General features: G+C 39.4%; 1 protein-coding gene across 1 annotated transcript in view; it reads left to right on the top strand.

Annotated features, from left to right (window-relative positions):
- The window catches only part of PDE3B (phosphodiesterase 3B), a 54,464-nt gene that overhangs the window by 33,024 nt on the left and 2,390 nt on the right, over positions 1-19,050 (top strand). Inside the window, exons 6-13 of the mRNA XM_063289417.1 lie at positions 4,058-4,262; positions 4,805-4,881; positions 8,195-8,319; positions 9,404-9,541; positions 10,418-10,529; positions 11,381-11,494; positions 12,281-12,474; positions 17,822-18,025. Coding sequence (XP_063145487.1) covers positions 4,058-4,262; positions 4,805-4,881; positions 8,195-8,319; positions 9,404-9,541; positions 10,418-10,529; positions 11,381-11,494; positions 12,281-12,474; positions 17,822-18,025 — 1,169 coding nt within the window. The remainder of the gene's footprint in view (positions 1-4,057; positions 4,263-4,804; positions 4,882-8,194; positions 8,320-9,403; positions 9,542-10,417; positions 10,530-11,380; positions 11,495-12,280; positions 12,475-17,821; positions 18,026-19,050) is intronic.

Here is a 19,050-nt window from a genome sequence, read left to right as displayed (position 1 = left end):
CCAGTTTCTAGCCTGGTGTCTTCACCACTACACCAGACTGGCTCTCTTTTTAAAAGAGAGCATGGGCAGGAAAATCCAAGGTTTGCAGAAGTATCAAAACATCTATAAAATAAAAAATAAACTTTAAGGTGGAAAAAAAAACTTTCAAATTCATTATGAGCGCTGAGTGTGTCCACTGGCCATCAAATTTTAGGTATGGGTAAGAAAAGAAAATCAGACAGAGCATTCTAGAGAAGTCATTGCTGATTTGCTGGAATATTCAATAAAATCCATCAGGTTCTTACTGAAGGTAATTATTATTGAAGGTATTATACAGGTTCCATTTGTATAATACCTATTTTATGTATTACAGATTTTGGCAATCCAGAAAAGGGTATAGAATAGAAGGGTACAGAAAAGGCTTGGCTGCATGTAAAAGGGATGTGTGTATTGTGGCCAAATGAATGGAATTTAAACTGCCAGTTTTATACGTTCACAAGTCATTTATAATCATGGACATATGTACAGTGAATGTATAAATTATTTTGAGGAGTCCCTCCCCCCCCAAGGTTTTTTTTTTCCTGAAACTTTTGTGCTTGGACAAATGTGAGGATTATGTTGTGTCTGCTGATGTCATATCCTTGATGGATATAAGATGTAATATTGGCTACTTCATTGCAAACATCAAACATTTCAAATAGTATTACTATATAGGTAATGTGAGACATCTTTGTTGGGTTTTCTGTGAATCACACATCTATGGCTGTACAGTGTCCTGTCTGCAACATACTGGAGCTAGTTTTTTGGGCAAGAACTCTGCCCCTTCATAATACCTACCTCAATAGGTCTGTCTCCCTTTTCAGTTTCTTTTTTTATATACAGAGCACCATTCTGAATATTTGTTGTTTATTTGTTCAGTCGCTTCCGACTCTTCATGACTTCATGGACCAGCCCACACCAGAGCTTCCTGTCGGTCGTCAACACCCCCAGCTCCCCAGGGACGAGTCCGTCACCTCTAGAATATCATCCATCCACCTTGCCCTTGGTTGGCCCCTCTTCCTTTTGCCTTCCACATTCCCTAGCATCAGCATCTTCTCCAGGGTGTCCTGTCTTCTCATTATGTGGCCAAACTATTTCAATTTTGCCTTTAATATCATTCCCTCAAGTGAGCAGTCTGGCTTGATTTCCTGGTGTATGGACTGGTTTGATCTTCTTGCAGTCCAAGGCACTCTCAGAATTTTCCTCCAGCACCACAGTTCCAAAGCATCTATCTTCCTTCTTTCAGCCTTCCTTATGGTCCAGCTCTTGCAGCCATATGTTACTACTGGGAATACCATTGCTTTAACTATGTGGACATTTGTTGTCAGTGTGATGTCTCTGCTCTTAACTATTTTATCAAGATTTGTCATTGCTCTTCTCCCAAGGATTAAACGTCTTCTGATTTCCTGACTGCAGTCAGCATCTGCAGTAATCTTCGCACCTAGAAATACAATGTCTTTCACTGCCTTTACGTTTTCTCCCTCTATTTGCCAGTTATCAATCAAGCTGGTTGCCATAATCTTGGGTTTTTTGAGGTTTAGCTGCAAGCCAGCTTTTGCACTTTCTTCTCTCACCTTCATCATAAGGCTCCTCAGTTCCTCTTCGCTTTCAGCCATCAAAGTGGTGTCATCTGCATATCTGAGATAGTTAATGTTTCTTCCAGCGATTTTAACTCCAGCCTTGGATTCCTCAAGCCCAGCACGTTGCATGATGTGTTCTGCGTACAAGCTGAATAGGTAGGGTGAGAGTATACAGCCCTGCCGTACTCCTTTCCCAATCTTCATCCAGTCCGTTGTTCTGTGGTCTGTTCTTACTGTTGCTACTTGGTCGTTATACAGATTCCTCAGGAGGCAGACAAGATGACTTGGTATCCCCATACCGCTAAGAACTTGCCACAATTTGTTATGGTCCACACAGTCAAAGGCTTTCGAATAGTCAATAAAACAGAAATAGTTGTTTTTCTGAAACTCCCTGGCTTTTTCCATTATCCAGCGGATATTGGCAATTTGGTCCCTAGTTCCTCTGCCTTTTCTAAACCCAGCTTGTACATCTGGCAATTCTCGCTCCATAAATTGCTGAAGTCTACCTTGTGGGATCTTGAGCATTACCTTACTGGCATGTGAAATGAGTGCCACTGTTCGATAGTTTGAACATTCTTTCGTGTTTCCCTTTTTTGGTATGGGGATATAAGTTGATTCTGAATCTACTTTGGTTTTTTTTTGTCACTTCCTTTCTCATTGTTTCATGTTTCTAATCTTTACTTTAAAAAAAAATTGGATTTTAGTGCTAGGTGTCCCCGTGGAACTAAAGTTTTTTAAATAGAAAAGGTGTGGCAGTAAATAACCCCTTATCCTTGGACAAACATTATTCCAATTTTGCCTAAGAGAAACATGTTATAGACTCTTTTTTCCCTTGCAAATATTTACTAAACGGTCCAGAATCTTGTCCTTTGGAGCAGGCTTTGCAGACTGCAAATATTGCTTGCTGAGATTTTCTCAGCCTTTAAATATTGGAATAGTCTTTAAATCTCCAGTACGGGTCCAGCTCCCCCCTCCCCCCATTTAGTTCTGGGACATTCTGAAAGGCTGCAGGGCAGGTGTGGAATCCCTGTGTGTGAATTCATAGGTGACCACATGAAGAATTAGATATAAGTAACCAGGTGTTTTTTTAAATATTTCAGGCTCTGATTGTGTTCAGAGATGATAGCAAGTGCTGTACAATAAACATCATGCCCACATTTTGTGTGTGTGTGTGTGTGCATGCATATGTGTGATGTTGGCTGATATTAATAGAGATACAAATAAGAATAAGACGGGAAGCAAGTGTTCATTCTAACAATAATAAATGAGTAGAACTACAGGTAGTGCTTGACTTACAATCATTTGTTTAGTGACCGTTCAAAGTTATGATGGTGCTGGAAAAAGTGACTTGTGACCAGTCCTCGCTCTTACAACCATTGCTGCATCCCTGCAGTCACATGATCAAAATCCAGGCGCTTGGCAACTAGCATGTATTTATGATAGTTTCAGCATCCCAGGGTCACTTGATCACCATTTGTGACCTCCCCAGCCACCTTCTGACAAGCAGTCAGTGGGGGAGCCGGATTCACTTAACGACTGTGTGATTACTTAACCACAGTAATTCGCTTAACAACAATGGCAAAAAAGGTCATAAAATCGGGCATGACTGACTTAACAGCGGTCGCACTTAGCAACGGAAGTTCCGGTCCCAATTGTGATCATAAGTTTGGTCTAGTGGTTAAGGTGCTGGGCTAGAAACCAGGAGACTGTGAGTTCTAGTCCCAACTTAGGCATGAAAGCCGGCTGGGTGACCTTGGGCCACTCACTCACTCTCAGCTCGAGCGCCAACCAGGCGTGGTATGAGAGTTCTAGTCCTGCCTTAGGCATGAAAGCCGGCTGGGTGACCTTGGGCCACTCACTCACTCTCAGCTCAAGAGCCAACCAGGCGTGGTATGAGAGTTCTAGTCCCGCCTTAGGCATGAAAGCCAGCTGGGTGACCTTGGGCCAGTCACTCTCTCTCAGCCCAACTCACCTCACAGGGTTGCGGTTGTGGAGAAAATAGGAGGAGGAAGGAGTATTAGGTACGTTTACTGCCTTGAGTTATTTATAAAAAATAATAAAGGCAGGATATAAGTAAGTAAGTAAGTAAGTCAAGGATTACCTGTACCACACTTTACTTTTTGCAAAGGAACTAATTATAATTCTTAGTATATCTGGGATACAGTTGTGGGAAATTAAATTAAAACGGGTTAAAGAAAAGTTCACTAAGTGAAATACATAAAACCAGAAATCAATACTGAAAAGCAGCTCAAGATTATACATTACATTATATTTATGTAGCCTATGGAGAGAATGCCTTTCTAAAAATAAAGGTCTTGACTCACTGGAGGAATACCAGCAGACAGAGAGTTCCAGATTTTAGCTGCAACCACTAAAGAACATCTGTTGAGCTAGTGGTTTCTCATGTGTTACTCTTCTAACCTTTTATTTCTTTGGTTTCTCTGCCATCTCCACTTTAGGAGTTTCTCAGAATCTAAGTCCTGGAGCTTCACCCAGTAATGGATTTCTGTCTAGCGGGTACCACCGATCACCTGTAGAATTTCCTGATACTGCTGATGTTCTTACTAAACCTAGTATTAATGTACATAAATCTCTGGGAAGCACATTTAATTCTTCAGATTTTCAGCAACCATTTAGAACATCTTCATGTTATACCTGTAACAGGTAATGATCTCTTTTTAATTAATCAGTTATTTAGCATGTATAATATCTTTATTTGTTAGAGGAGGGGTCATCCCTTAGGGTTCTCCCCCAACTACTCTTTTTAATCAAACTTCTTGAATAAGTTGTTATTTATGGTACATAGTTACAATCTATATGCTTTTTTTAAATTACTGGTTTGAAATTATTGACTGCCTTCCTTGAACTTAAGTAAGCTATCTCTACTGATGATTCTGTGTTGGCATCAGCCTTTACTTTTTTATAGACTTCTCTCTTCTCCTACCCACTGACTAAAATGTGTGAGACATTAGCACCTAAACTATTCTCTAAAAATACCTGGTCCTTTATGCTCCCATGAAGCCCTTTTGTTCCTGGGTGTAGCTAAAATGACATTTGTGGATACTCAAACTTGGAGTTACAGCAGTGATTCTCTTACAGTGCTTTGATACTTCTTCATTGATACAATACCTAAGGAAAAAATATATTCAGAAAAATGTGAATACAATTTAAAAATGACTGTTCTATCTTGTTTTATTTTCCATAAGTTGCAGGCGACAGGCGTTCAACTCTGTCGCAAACCCATTATTTGAATCTGTGGCAGAACGTCAAAGCCAAAAATCAGGTAGGATTATGGACCATGTGAATATTTAACATTCCTTGTTTCAGTAATACCTATTCCTTTAAGAATATGAATTGATGAAAAACACTGCAGGTGATCCACATCTGTGGATTTTATTCTCAGCTACAGTGTTCTCCATCTAGAGTTGCGTGAAGTGGAAAACCATGAGCAGAGTTCATGTGTATAGAAAATGGGAATTTTAACTGATTTCCCCGTCCCCCACCTCCCAAAAAACCTCAGTACTGAAAAGTTGAGCTTGCCCACACAGTGGGAGGTGATGCTGGAAGGTGAAGAATTGTTTATTTATTATTTAATACGTTTAGAAGGCCACCCAGCTCCATAAAAACTCTGAGCAGCATACAGCATTAAACACTGTAAGAACAAAAGAACCAAGAAAAGAACGGTGTATGTCCAGAAAAAAAATCATAGTGATGGATAACATCCTACAAGGGGCTTAATGGCCATCCTAACTCAAAGCTTGGGGAAACAGCTGGCCTTTCAGAAACTTCTTGAACATCACCAGGATAGGAGCCATATGGAACTCGGGGGGGGGGGGGGGGATGTTGTTCCAGAGAGCAGGTACTGTGTATAAAAAGGCATGCTTTCTGGGTCCCAACAGTTGGCATTATTTAATCCAGCCTTTCTCAACCTTTTGACCCTGGAGGAACCCTTGAAATATTTCTAAGGCCTCCGGGAACCCCTACACATTCAGGCTTAAATAGAGACCAGAAGTTAAAAAATTATTATATTCGTTTCATGGGTAGGCCTATATTTGTGCATTTACAGTGTTCTCAAACTAAAAAAAAAAAGAATGAAACTTATCTTTATAATGTGAATTTGCCCGAATTTGAAATAACTTTTTAAATAAATTGTAATCTCCCAGAGAACCCCTAGTGACCTCTTGTGGAATCCTAGGGGTCCACGGAACCCTGGCTGAGAAACCCTGGTTTAATCGATGGGGCCCCAGGCACACTCTTATTATGAAGAATTGACTAAAATGCTTCCTCCTTTAAGTCACTGGAAATCTGTATTAAGCCAGTGGATAAATTTTTTTTTTCAAGGAGTTCAGCTCTTATCCCACTATTGAAATGTGTATGCAAAAATTCTCTATGTTTTACAGCTGTTGGAGTAGCATAAGAAATGTTAAATATTTCCTAAGATTTAATTCTTTTCTTCAATATATACATGTTTGTGGTAGAATACTTGCTGAAAAGGTATAATTGATGAAAATATTAAGCTGAATACTAAAAGAACTTTTTTTTTATCTAACACACGCATTAATGGTGCAGACAATCCTTATAAAAAGCTTTTTTAGGGGTATTATGCAGTGGAGTTTGCATAATTATCCCAGGAATAATCAGCTCTTTTAGAAAGCCTGTTTCAGAGGAGTTGATGAGGGAGAGTCCAGGCAGGTTAGTATAAATCAGTTACTGCTATGTGATACAATTTTTTTTTACCTGGAGGACTATTACGTCACAAGAGCTTCCACAGTATTTGCAGTCTTGAGTATTATAGTTAATAAATACTTATGTCCTTTTTCTATTGTTTTTTAAAATAGGCCCAAGTACCACCATACTTTGGTGGTATGAGTTAGAGAAAGAGGGGGAGGGAGGGAAGCAAAATGTAACCACACCTACCCTTTGAGGCATTATGCCTGAAATATATAAATATGCAGAAGGCTGTACTCATTAGCCTTTAATCTTTAATATTAAAAACCTGTGTTGGTATAGTGGTTAAGGTTTTGGACAAGAAGTAGGGAAACTCAGCCACCATCACCCACAAAAGCTCACAGGGTGACTTAGAGACAACCTCTCAGGCCAACCTACCTCACAGGGTTGGTGTTGTAAATGCCTGAAAACTTCTCCGTATGCATTTGCAACCAGAATTCTGAGACTCTTAACTCCCAGCAGATGTGGAAGAGGTCAAGTTGAGCAAGGATGCCCCAATTTATTCCAGCTGAAGTACCATTGCATAGCTACAGATCTCAGGCTTCCTCCTAAAGGGTGTAAAGCACTTGAACATATGCTAACACTTGTTTTTAAGACAGGTGATACCCCCAGTCTTTGAAATTCAGGAATTATACTTCGTTCCTGACAGGCCCACTTAAACATCTTTGGTGCCAACTGGCAGCATCTGTCCATTCAAATTGCTTGAACTTCTGTTGATAGACCCCAGAACAGGACTTCATTTCAGTGGAGAAGAGGTGACAACGGAACAATGGACTGCTACCCAGATAAATATATATGTTGGATTTTGCTCGAATGAAAGATGGGGCAGAGGGACACACACAGAGAAGGAGAGATAATGTCCCCAACCCTGCTTTCCCTGTTCCTTACTTTTCCAGGCTGAATACTAAGTTCTGATATGGGAATTACTCTCCCAGTTGTTTGAATACATTATGTGCAGTGGAAATCACAGGATGTCTTTTCAGATTTCTCTGTTCAATCTGAGTTGGTCAGGGATGTTTTCTATCAGAATAGTAGATAAAGACCATCTTCCTTTAAACTCTCCCAGGAAGAGATACACAGATATTACAGTATGTCATGCCACCAGGTACAGGATTATACAGTACACAATTTCCACCCACTAACTTGGAGGGAGGAAATTCTTTATTTTTACATAGTATGTATCCTGTGTAGTGTTTTCAGTTACACTAACTGTAACTGCACAAAAGTTTATGCCTTTTAATAAAAGGTACTAGTAGGAAACTAGTAGGAACTACCAGAAGTCAGTATGTGGTTGTTTCTGGAGAGCAGTGCCTGGCACACCATTCAAAGACCAAATGCAGCCTTTGGTTCAAAAAAGGGTTGCATGTCCCAATTCTATACTGTATATATTGTAGTTTGATCTGTATGAAACTATATGAATACCATGGACTCAGAAGTCTCCGATACCATATTAATGCTTTTTTTATGGAGAGGAGTGTTTTACTTTCCCTTAGAAGTCTGCAGCACAAAGTATGCTTTGGAATATTGGCAAATTTTGGTGAATTACCAGAAAGTTCAGGGTCAAGGAAAAGAAGAGATGGCTGAACTGTCTGCGTGCATTTCCACATTTGCAACGTTGGATATTTGGGGCAAAATCATAACTTTCTGAAATACTGTTTTTTAAAAAAATTAAGATATTTTAGTATTTATTTAAAACATTTGTATACTCTTCTAAAAATCTCATAGCAGTTTACAGTAAATCCAATTTTTTCAAATGATAATATGTTTTATAAAGCCATATAATGGAATTCAGATTAGGAAATCATATTTTTGGAAGTTGAACGAATTTGCTTTGATTAAACTGTTAATATTATTTACACTTGTTTAAGGTGAGGATGGAAATAGCAATGTTTCAAAAGACTCCAGCCGTTTTACAGAGAAACTGCTCAGTGAAATGGCAGAAACAAAAAATCACAGTTGTCAAATGGATCAAACTAAGAATTTTCAGTCCAATGTAAGTATATTATTTCAGGAATACCTATGGTAGTTTGACCTGTGTTTTTAATAAGGGGGTGATATTTTACTGTAAAAAACTACTTACTTCTGTATTTCACTTACTCACAACACTGTTATTATAATCTTATTTAAAAGATTCAAAATGTCAAAATAAAAAAAATGCAGTAAATGTATACCAAAAATATTATTAAAAACACAAACTACATATATTTCTATTTATGATGGTAACAAGTTCAACCAATTTTGCCTCAATTTATAACTGGAATAACATTCTGGTTCTTTGAACATCTTTGTTTTCACACACACACACACACACACACAAACCCAATGTTTTGAAATAATTGTCTTGGATGGTTTATGGTGGTGGTGGTACTATGCAGATCATTATTGGTTTGCAAAGTTAGTGTCCTTTTAAAGGGTCCACCGTGGCTGCAAGCAAGATGGCTGATCCCATCATCTCCCGGTGCTCAAACCATCAGAAAACTGCTCTCCTGTGATCTCTTCATGAGGAGCAGGCATCCGGAGCACATGCAGCCGATCTCCCGTCCTCTCCTTATCTGGAGGGGTTCCAAGGAACCAGTTTACTCACTGGTTCCTTGGTCTTTGCCGTGGTCATCCACTCTGCTTTCTCAGAGCCATCTTCAGTTCGCCATACATTCCCTGGAAGTCGCTATAGTTTATATTGAACCAACTGTTCTTTGTCAGCTTATATGGCAGGCTATTATCATGGGTCTCTTGTTAGGATTTGCGCCTAAGGACGTTAGTGTAATTTCATATACCAAAAAGCCAGTCAAAGTTCAATACCAGAATAAGAGATAAAAATATTTTTTGAACTAAAATATCTGGAAAGATGCTCCATATTTTTTACAGTGATTACATAAGAACAGTCAAATAATCTTAACATATATTAAGAATCAAATCCATACAACTGCCCCATTACTCTCAGTAACCATAATAGTACCTAGCTGAATTCTGATTAGCAGAGCTTGTTTTTATACTAACAAAATAATTGTGCTTTATTCTGTGATAGTTGCTTTCAACTTACTGTTCTTATTTATTCTTATTATTTTTTTCTCACACAGATTGAGGAGGATCCTTCATTAGAACTGATGTTAATAGAAAACCACAATTCATTAATGGAGGAAATGAACAGCTGGAATTTTCAAATATTTGATTTTGTTCAAAAAATGGGAGATAAATCTAGAAGAATTCTTAGTCAGGTTTGTTGTGACTGTAGATATTCTGTATATTGTATCTTGATACTTTTAACTGTACGTATATGAACATTTTGAAAGCTACTCTCTTCATATAAATACATATAGAAACTGATATAAATAAGTAGCACATTTGCAAACAATACATGTCTACATATACCTATTTTTCAAAATGAACTATTTCTTTCCTCAGATGGCTCCGTGTGAATGGGAGGAGATGGGTAATTTATAGCTAAGAATAAAAGAAGCTGTTGAAAACTATTGTTAGCATAGGGGAAATGACTGTGTATATGGCTGCTCTTACAAATCTTTCTGCTGTTTCTCCTGAAAGGGAGGGGAATGTACAGTATATGCTGTATGTGTATTTGTATGTTTCTATAATAGAGAGAAAATGGTTAATATATGCACTTGTGGATCAATTAATTTTGTAAATGAATTAAGTTAATTAATTAAGGATATTTCATTTGAGATATATCTCATATTTGTCCTTGTACGTATATATGCATATACATATATAGATGTGACACTTGTACAGATTTATCAGGTAGGAAGAAAATCTCCAAGATTGGTTGAAGCTGGATTTAGCAAACTTACGTTACATTAGCATTAAATTTTAATTGGATTTTGACCAAATCATTAATAGTTTCAATTCTTTAATTCATACAAAGTGATTCCCTACCTTCTGCTAAGCCACACTTCTACCCCCTTCTCATTACATACTGTTCAGGCTAAGGTGCTCTTGATCCTCAGGAGCAAGCCTTGGCAGGGCAGAGGGCTGCTAGGAAGAGGAGAGGGGGAGAAAACAAACATCTATTCTCAGAGAATCTGAAAAAACTGAAATGTTTATTGTAGTGTTTTAATATGTGTCTATTGTGTGTTTAGGTTGCATTTACATTGTTTCAAGACACTGGTTTATTTGAAATTTTCAAAATTCCAATTCAGCAGTTCATGAACTACTTTCAAGCACTAGAAAATGGTTATCGAGACGTTCCCTGTAAGTAATAGTTTACAAAATTAGGCTAATTGATTAATTTCAGCCATACATTGCATTTGATTATGTCAGATATATTTGTAAGGAACTTTTAATGTAATTTTGGGACGCGGTGGCGCTGCGGGTTAAACCGCTGAGCTGTCGATCGGAAGGTCGGCGGTTCGAAACCGCGCGGCGGGGTGAGCTCCCGTTGCTCGTCCCAGCTTCTGCACACCAAGCAGTTCGAAAACATGCAAATGTGAATAGATTAATTGGTACCACTTTGGCAGGAAGGTAACGGCGTTCCGTGAGTCATGCTGGCCACATGACCCGGAAGTGTCCTATGGACAACGCCGGCTCCAAGGCTTTGAAACGGAGATGAGCACCGCCCCCTAGAGTCGGACACGACTGGACTTTACGTCAAGGGAAACCTTTACCTTTACCTTTAATGTAATTTAGTAGAATTTTATTTCTGTTTCTTTTATTCTTTTTTTTAATCCTACAAATTATGGGATAAGAATAGATTTTAAAAAAGTAATATTAAATAAAATAGATAAAACAAAATGTGTGTGAGGCTTTGCTAACCTAAAAAATATTAAGGAGAGATACAAATGAAATTCTCATTGAGTCCTAGTGAAAATCTCATTGAGTCCCAGTGTGACTAAGCTGTAGAGTTGAAATTCTGGTGGTCTATTAACTGCATGCCTGTTCTCCATCAGTTAATAATTATTTAATGCAAGCGGGGGGAAAAGCTATCATCTGTGAGGTCCTTTTTCTTGAGTTAGAATTCTACCTTTGCCTTTATCTTTTGTTTCTTTGGGTGATTGACTATATAATGGTAATGTTTACATTTAATAAAAATGTTATTATTTTAGATCACAATCGAATACACGCAGCAGATGTTCTTCATGCCGTGTGGTATCTTACCACAAGACCAATTCCTGGATTTCAGCAAATAGACAGTGACTCTGGGACAGGAACCACCATTGGTATGTCTGTGGCATTCTTCCACAAGGAGGCTGTGCCTGATAAAATGAATACATTTGAAGTAAATATATACGTGTTTGAAGGTTGCATGCTTGAAACTAACATTTAGTGGCATTTACAAACACTCAGATTTTAGGAAACTGATTGAATAATTGCTGACAGACTTTACTTCTTAGCCAAGTAAACTGTTTTCGTTTGGAACCCTACTCCTGAATAAGACCTGTATTTTACTGCAATGGTCAGCGTGATTGGTCAGCATGTTTCCAGCAACTAAAATACATTAGAGTAATATTTCTTTATTTAATTATTAAAGTAAACACCTCAGACGAAAAATACTTGAAGTATTTAATTTAACTAGAGCTTTCTAAAATTATTCTACTGGAAAAATGAAATAGTAATCAACTTTCCAACATCCTGTTTCAATTAATATATACTTTATATTAATGTTCTGTTATTTTTAGCATCATGTGAATTGAATGAATTGTTTAAAGTAAAGTGCACTGTGATACTAAGGTATATATATTTTAAATTTTTATCACTTGTACCTTCCCCCACTGTTCTGGAAAGTTGTTTGTCTTTCTAGCTGAGATGTTGAGGTAATTTAGGGGACTTTTAGGAGAAGCTGTGCAGAATCAAAAGCTTTACTTTCACAAACAATCCTGACTGAGGGAATATTTAACTGGATTCTGCCCAGTGAAATCCGTGGATTGCTAGATATGTTGAAAATGTTTATAAATATTCTGAAAATTCTTAAAATGTTATTTTTATGCTTAATGTTTTGGATGCAGAAAGTGATATTTCAGCTGGCCATGTTGCCTATGTTTCCTCCAAAAGCTGTCCTGTTGTAGATTTAAACTATGGATATTTAGCATCAAATATTCCAGCTTTAGAATTAATGGCTTTATATGTAGCAGCAGCCATGCATGATTATGATCATCCTGGGCGGACAAACGCTTTTCTGGTAGCAACAAATGCTCCACAGGTAGGATGGTTTTCTGTAGTACCGGTAATATGAAAAGTCATATATGCTACGTATCTAATTCAATTGTTAAAATTTAGCATTAAATGATAATCATATTTGCCAGCAATTCTGATATTTTAAGTTTTATACTCAGAGCATGAGACCCTTTGTATATTTTAGTACCAAGAATCAGCAGCCTTCTGTTTATGATCATTCATTTCTTTTTCTTACTCTTTCTGTCCTGCTTTCATTCCTCTTTCTAACACTGTACATTTCCAAGTCACAATATATGGGCTATATGTAGTTCTGTTCCACTTATTTCAAACTAGTAGCAGCTTAGCTTTACCCAATGACATTTAAAAATAATTTCGAATATAATATATTTTTCGGGAAAATTGTCATAACAGATAGCAAACTATTGAGGGTTCAGGCATTCCAATCACTAGAATAGACATTAATAACCTCCCAGCTACATAAAAACATTTTCAGTGGATGACCACTTATGGATGCAGTGGAGAACTAAAATATATTTTTTCCTTTTGCAGAAGTTTAATAGCTCCAAGCATATGATAAGAACATAATAGCATAAAAATTGCTTTGCGGGATCAGGCTATCACCTATCCTCGTCCAACATTTTTTTCTCACATTGGCCAGGTACATACCTTAACTGCTCACAAGCAGGAGAGATACCTCTCTCTCTCACTATTGTTCCTCCTGCAACTGGTATTTCAAGGCATACCACCCCACAACCTGTAGATAACATTGATTCTTCAATGTTTATAGCTCTTGATAGATCTGTCCTCCATAAATGTGTTCAATACTTTTTTAAACCAAACCAAGTAAGTGGTCATCATCACATTTATTTATTATTTAGGGTTATTTGTCACTTCAATCATACGTAACTGAGCAGCATATGGTACAGTTCAATTAGAGTAATGAACATTAAAACCAATAAACTTAATAGAATAAGTCCATTCACATAATGACACACCAAGGAGCAATCCTTGCTTCATGTTGCATCTGTTCCAAGACAGACCCAGATCTAACATAGCTGTCCATATGACTCAGGCCTCTGGTAACCGGCAACAAGACAGTAGGTTCATGACAGCCATGAATTCCCAAAATGCCTCTGATTCCTCCCTGAGGTTGAAGTGGCAACCATCTTAAGCCTGGGGACCTCCAACGTCAGCCCAGTGATGAGGTTTAGCAGCTCAGGAAGAGATGCTGCTGTGCAGAAGGGGATGGTACAACAACAGAGATCCCAACTTTTCCTTTGAGCCTGACTTCAGGAACAAAGCCTCACATCCAGTTGTTTGTGGAACAGTGCCCTGTGGAGCCTTCTGTGTGACAGTCGCCACCCATCCTCTCCTGCTTTGGGCTTGCATCTGATGCCCACACCCAAAACGTAGATGAGCACACTTCAGAGAGGGGAACACCTCCCTCTGCATCCACCCAAGTCTTAGTAATGCAAGCCAGCTTTGCCTTCTCATCCCTGATGAAATTGTGGATAAAAAGAGATTTATTGCTGGTGTTCAGCAGCTGCGGCTGGAGACCAAGGCCTCCAAGGGCTGCTAATCTGGTTTACAAGCTGGGATAATGCATTTTGGGATAATGAATTCCAGAAGTTAATTATATGCAGTGTGAAGGCTTTTTTGTGTTACTGCTGTAGTGGTGGTTCTAAATCTCCTTCCAATCAGCTTAATTGGATGGCTCCTGGTCCTACTGTTTTGAGACAGAGAAAAACTTCCTCCTGCCCACTGTCTCCACGCTATGTATGATTTTATACACCCTTCCTCAGTCTTCTTTTTCCCAACTTCAAGAGTCCTACACATACTAGCTTTTCTTGTAGGAAAAGGGTTTGAATTCCCTAATCATTTTACAGGTGGTCCTCAGCTTATGACCATTCATTTAAACAATGGTCCGAAGTTACAGTGGCCTCGGAATGGGTGCTTTACAGCCTGTAAAGCACTTCCGAGCATCACAAAACATTGCACCCCCCCCCAGGTCACATGATTGCATTTCGGGTGTTGGCAACCAGCCAACTGGTATTTATGACCAGTTGCAGCATCCCACGGTTACGTGATCACATTTTGCGAATTTTTTGCCATTTTCCGGCAAAAAACGCCCATTGGGGAAGCTGGATTCACTTAACGACTGCGATGATTTGCTTAATGACTGCTGTAAAAATGATTATAAAATCAGGTCCAGTCATGTGGTGACTCAACTTACAACCACAACAACTTACATTGGAAGTTCCGATCCCAACTGTGATCATAAGGCAAGGACTACCTGTGATTTCAAATGCGGCAACCAGAACTGTACACAGTGTTTCAGAGATGTATGTATGTCCATTTTTGTAAGGGCACTGCACTGTCAATTGTTTTATTTTCATTTTATGATTCCTATGATGAAATTTGCCTTTTCCATAGCCTCTACACACTGAGGTGACCTCTTCATAATCCACAATCACCCCATGAACTCTTGTCTGGTTAGTTATAAGCAGCTCAGACCCCATTAGAGTATATGTGAAGTTAAGGCTCTCTGCTGCAATGTCCATCACATTACAGTGACTTGAACTGAACTGCATTTATTATTTAGCTGACCATTCACCCTATTTAATGAGATCATTCTGGAGCTCCTTCTGGTCTTTTTTGCTTTTTGCCAAGCTGAATAGTGTGGTATCATCCACAGAGTTGGCCAGCTTGCTGGTTGCTTCTAGGTGTAAACATACTTTTGTGGTGAGTTTAATACATGCTTTAAACATCACATTGCCTGCATCACTTATGAATCCCATGACAATCAGGGCATAATATTGATCCTATGAGGTTAGAGACGGCATTTGGAAGAGTCAACAAGCTGTCTCATCTCATTCTAATGTAAGACCAATGTAAGACTCAACAACTCTTACATTTTGAAAGCTGTGAACCTTTGGAACTAAACCATCCTAATTGTTTCCTCATCCATACAAGGACAGCATAGGCTTTATTGCACCAATCTCAATAAGAAATAATCTGATTATCATGAGGTTCATTAAAATCTTCCAATTTCAGATAATTTCTTTGAAGCCCAGGAGCAACTGGATCGACATATGCCCTGCTTTATGTCTCAAGTTAATTGTCATTGAATCCTTGAAATCCTGACAATGACTTTATTTACTTACTCATTACTTACCTATAGGCTGTATATAGTCATCCATCTTATGCAACGTAACAACAGTAAAAAAAAAAAGCATAAAAACTCCTGGTGTCCCAAAAGCAGCACACACCCCACACATCCACAAAGAACTATTCTGGGCTCCAGCCTCATGCTACCACAGAGCTTGTGTGAAAAGCCAGGTCTTCAAGGCTTTTTGGAAGGCTAGGAGGGTAGGGGCCTGGCAGATCTCCAGGGGAAGGGTGTTCCAAACTTTACTATGAATGTAGGTTCTTTGTACTTACATTTAATCCCTTATAGCCATATTTATAGTGATACCATACTGGGACACAGTCTGAGAAGCAGCTGTGCAGCAGGGTGAGCAGTGACGTTAGTACCATCCCCAATCTGCCCTTTGACCCATTCACTAGAGGCAAAACATCAAAGTTGCTTAGTGAAAAGGGTAGAATTAGTATGGACTGCCACAATCTCTTTCTCCACGATATAGTTACATATGGGATGGTACACAACTGACACACCCATGATCACTGTGAATCAGATGCTAAGATAGCCAGATAGATCACAGAAGCAGAATGTACTTCTTTTCACTCTATAATATTGTTTGGATATTCTTTTTTTCACCAAAAATCTCTGCTGTCCTGTTCAGACTATGTAACCAGGCAAAGTAATAGCAAAATACTGTTTATTAAATAACTATTTACAATAAATAAGCCCTTGATGTACAAAGAGTTGGGTTCAACAAGCCCAACTGGGCCACAATGAGGCAGAGGAACAGTACTGGAGTTGCACTGGCACTGGAACGCTGGGTGGGGCCAACAACCCACTTCAGACTGGAAGCCGGTAACTGGAGTCTTGAAGCAAGACTACAAACTGGTAACAAAGCTGGACTTGAATAGGAACTCTGGACTAGGTTGGAGACTTGGAGCAAGGCTGGGAACTTGGAGCAAGGCTGGACTTGGCTGGAAGCCCTGGACTGGGCTGGATTCTCTGGACTGGAGACTTGGAGCAAGGCTGGGAACTTGGAGCAAGGCTGGACTCAGCTGGAAGCCCGGGACTGGGCTGGATTCTCTAAGCTGGAGACTGGAAGCTGGGCTGGGAACTCGGAGCAAGGCTAGACTCGGCTGGAAGCCCTGGACTGGGCTGGATTCTCTGGACTGGAGACTTGGAGCAAGGCTGGGAACTCGGAGCAAGACTAGACTCAGCTGGAAGCCCGGGACTGGGCTGGATTCTCTAAGCTGGAGACTGGAAGCTGGGCTGGAAAACGAGTTCACAGCAAGATGGGTGTGAAACTCCAGAGCAAGGCGGAGCATGGTTGAGCTGCACTGAAGGCACGCTGTGGAACTGAGAATCAAAGGCACAAAGATACTGTGTGGAAGGTCACAGAGTTCCAAGGCTGGATGCAAGGCTGTGATCACTGGGCATGGCAAATACAGAGTCCTCGATGGCAGCAAAAGCAGGAATCAAGTCCTCTTCGGAGTGGAGCAAAGGCGCTGGTTCCCCTTTGGCAACAGACACTGTCTCTGAGGCAGGTAGGGACTCTTCTGCTGGAGCTGCAGGCTTGGAGGAACAGTTGTCTCCAGCAGCTTGCCCTTCACGTGTCTGCCTTTTATTCCGATCCTTTGCGCACCTGGACCCTTCTGCAGCCAATCAGGCTGCCTTCTCCTTCACATGCTTTTCTGCCCATCGGTGCGCACTGACTGGAGGATTTGAATCCTCCCCCGAATCCTGGCCAATTGGCGCCTTGGACTCTTCCCACACTGCTGGCTCCACTTCGAGTTTTGATTTCCCGGTTTCAGCCCAGTGAGTTTCTATTTCCTCCTCCGACTCAGAAGGGGTTTTGCTTTCTGAGTCAGAGGCAGGCTTGACTCTGACATCTGCTTTGAAGATCTGGCTTCAAGTTCCTCTCTCCTTGCTTCACCCTTTCTCTCTCTTTTCAACAAGGGGTGGGGGGATGACTAAGTAGATGCTTCTATGATCTACTTTAGAATTATTTGAATATGGATTCTTCCTTAACAGTAGGAAATTGAACTTAGCTGTGTTTGCTGGATCCAATTCAGGTGGTGGTTTTGTTTAGAGATTTGTATCTAATTGCTCAGCATACTTTTTCCCATATAGAAGTAACTGTTTTGTCCAGTTTCTCAATGATAATGTTAATTGGCTGTTGCAGTATTGTGAAATTTCACTCTTTAAAATATTTGTACTAATTATTTTGCAGGCTGTGTTATACAATGATAAATCAGTTCTAGAAAATCATCATGCAGCCTCTGCATGGAGTCTTTTCTTATCTCTACCAGAATACAATTTTCTGTCTAATCTTGACCATGCGCAGTTCAAACGATTTCGATTTTTAGTGATTGAAGCAATTCTTGCAACAGACCTCAAGAAACATTTTGATTTTCTTGCTGAATTTAATGCCAAGGTTTGTTGTTCTCATTATTATTACTATTACTATTATTATTATTATTCATTACATTATAGAAACGTATAGAAATATACAATATATATTCATTGTATATTGTAGAGCAATATTGCATACTTTTTATTTATTTACACAATAAGCAAAAAGTATATAAAGAAAAGGTTTATAAACTAATGAGAAATACAGAACAAAGTTAAATTAACCAAACCAAACTATAACCAAATTATTACAGACATGTACAGTATATCTGCATAAAGACCAATAAAGTTCAGATTTTAGCCATATAAGTACCTTTCAGGTGGCTTTTTAACGTGTTGTGTGAGAGGTGGAAGGTCCCCCTGTGCGAGCACCAAGTCACGTCTGACCCTTTGGGGGGACGCCGCTTTCGCGACGTTTTCTTGGCAGACTGTAGGGTAATTTGAAATAGTTTCTTCCTTACCAGGCCATCACTCATTTGTTTGTGTCCTGTACACTTTCACATTGTGTAAAGAATCCCTGCACACAGAAAAACATAGAATCAGAAAGAAACATAGTCCTAATGTGGGGCAGAGCAATCTTTACCTACTTGAGTAGCGGTCCAGGAAGGGTTAGGATGGATGTAGCAGCAGTTGCTCCAGAGTGATTTCCCAGTCCAGTGGTGCTTCCTCGAATGGTGCAGGCAGCTTCTAACATACTTGCTCTAAAGGGGCCCAGTTAGGCCCCCAGTTTTTATTATTGTCTTATACAAATATATACACAAGTAATTGAGCATAAATACCTTTCAGTCCCTTGTGGCTTTTTAAACATTTGCTGAATTCAATGGTTTTCTTGCAGGTATCAGGTGCAAAATGCTAGATAGGAGCAAGGAACTGTATGTCAACAGGAAAGTCTTTAAAATTCCTCCATATATATATAGAGGGGGGGAGGGGGGAGTTAGTTCTAATTTACTGCATTCAATAACGCCTCAGTTGCAAGTAAGTGGGTCCATGCCCACTTACTTGGAAGTGAGCCATATATTTAGGAAGTAGTTCAAATTAAATGTGAAC

Source organism: Candoia aspera, chromosome 1 (genome assembly GCF_035149785.1).
Source record: "Candoia aspera isolate rCanAsp1 chromosome 1, rCanAsp1.hap2, whole genome shotgun sequence".
Taxonomy (NCBI): Eukaryota; Metazoa; Chordata; class Lepidosauria; order Squamata; family Boidae; genus Candoia; species Candoia aspera.
The sequence above is the reverse complement of the archived record's forward strand: the minus strand, read 5'-3'. Positions and strand labels throughout refer to the sequence as shown.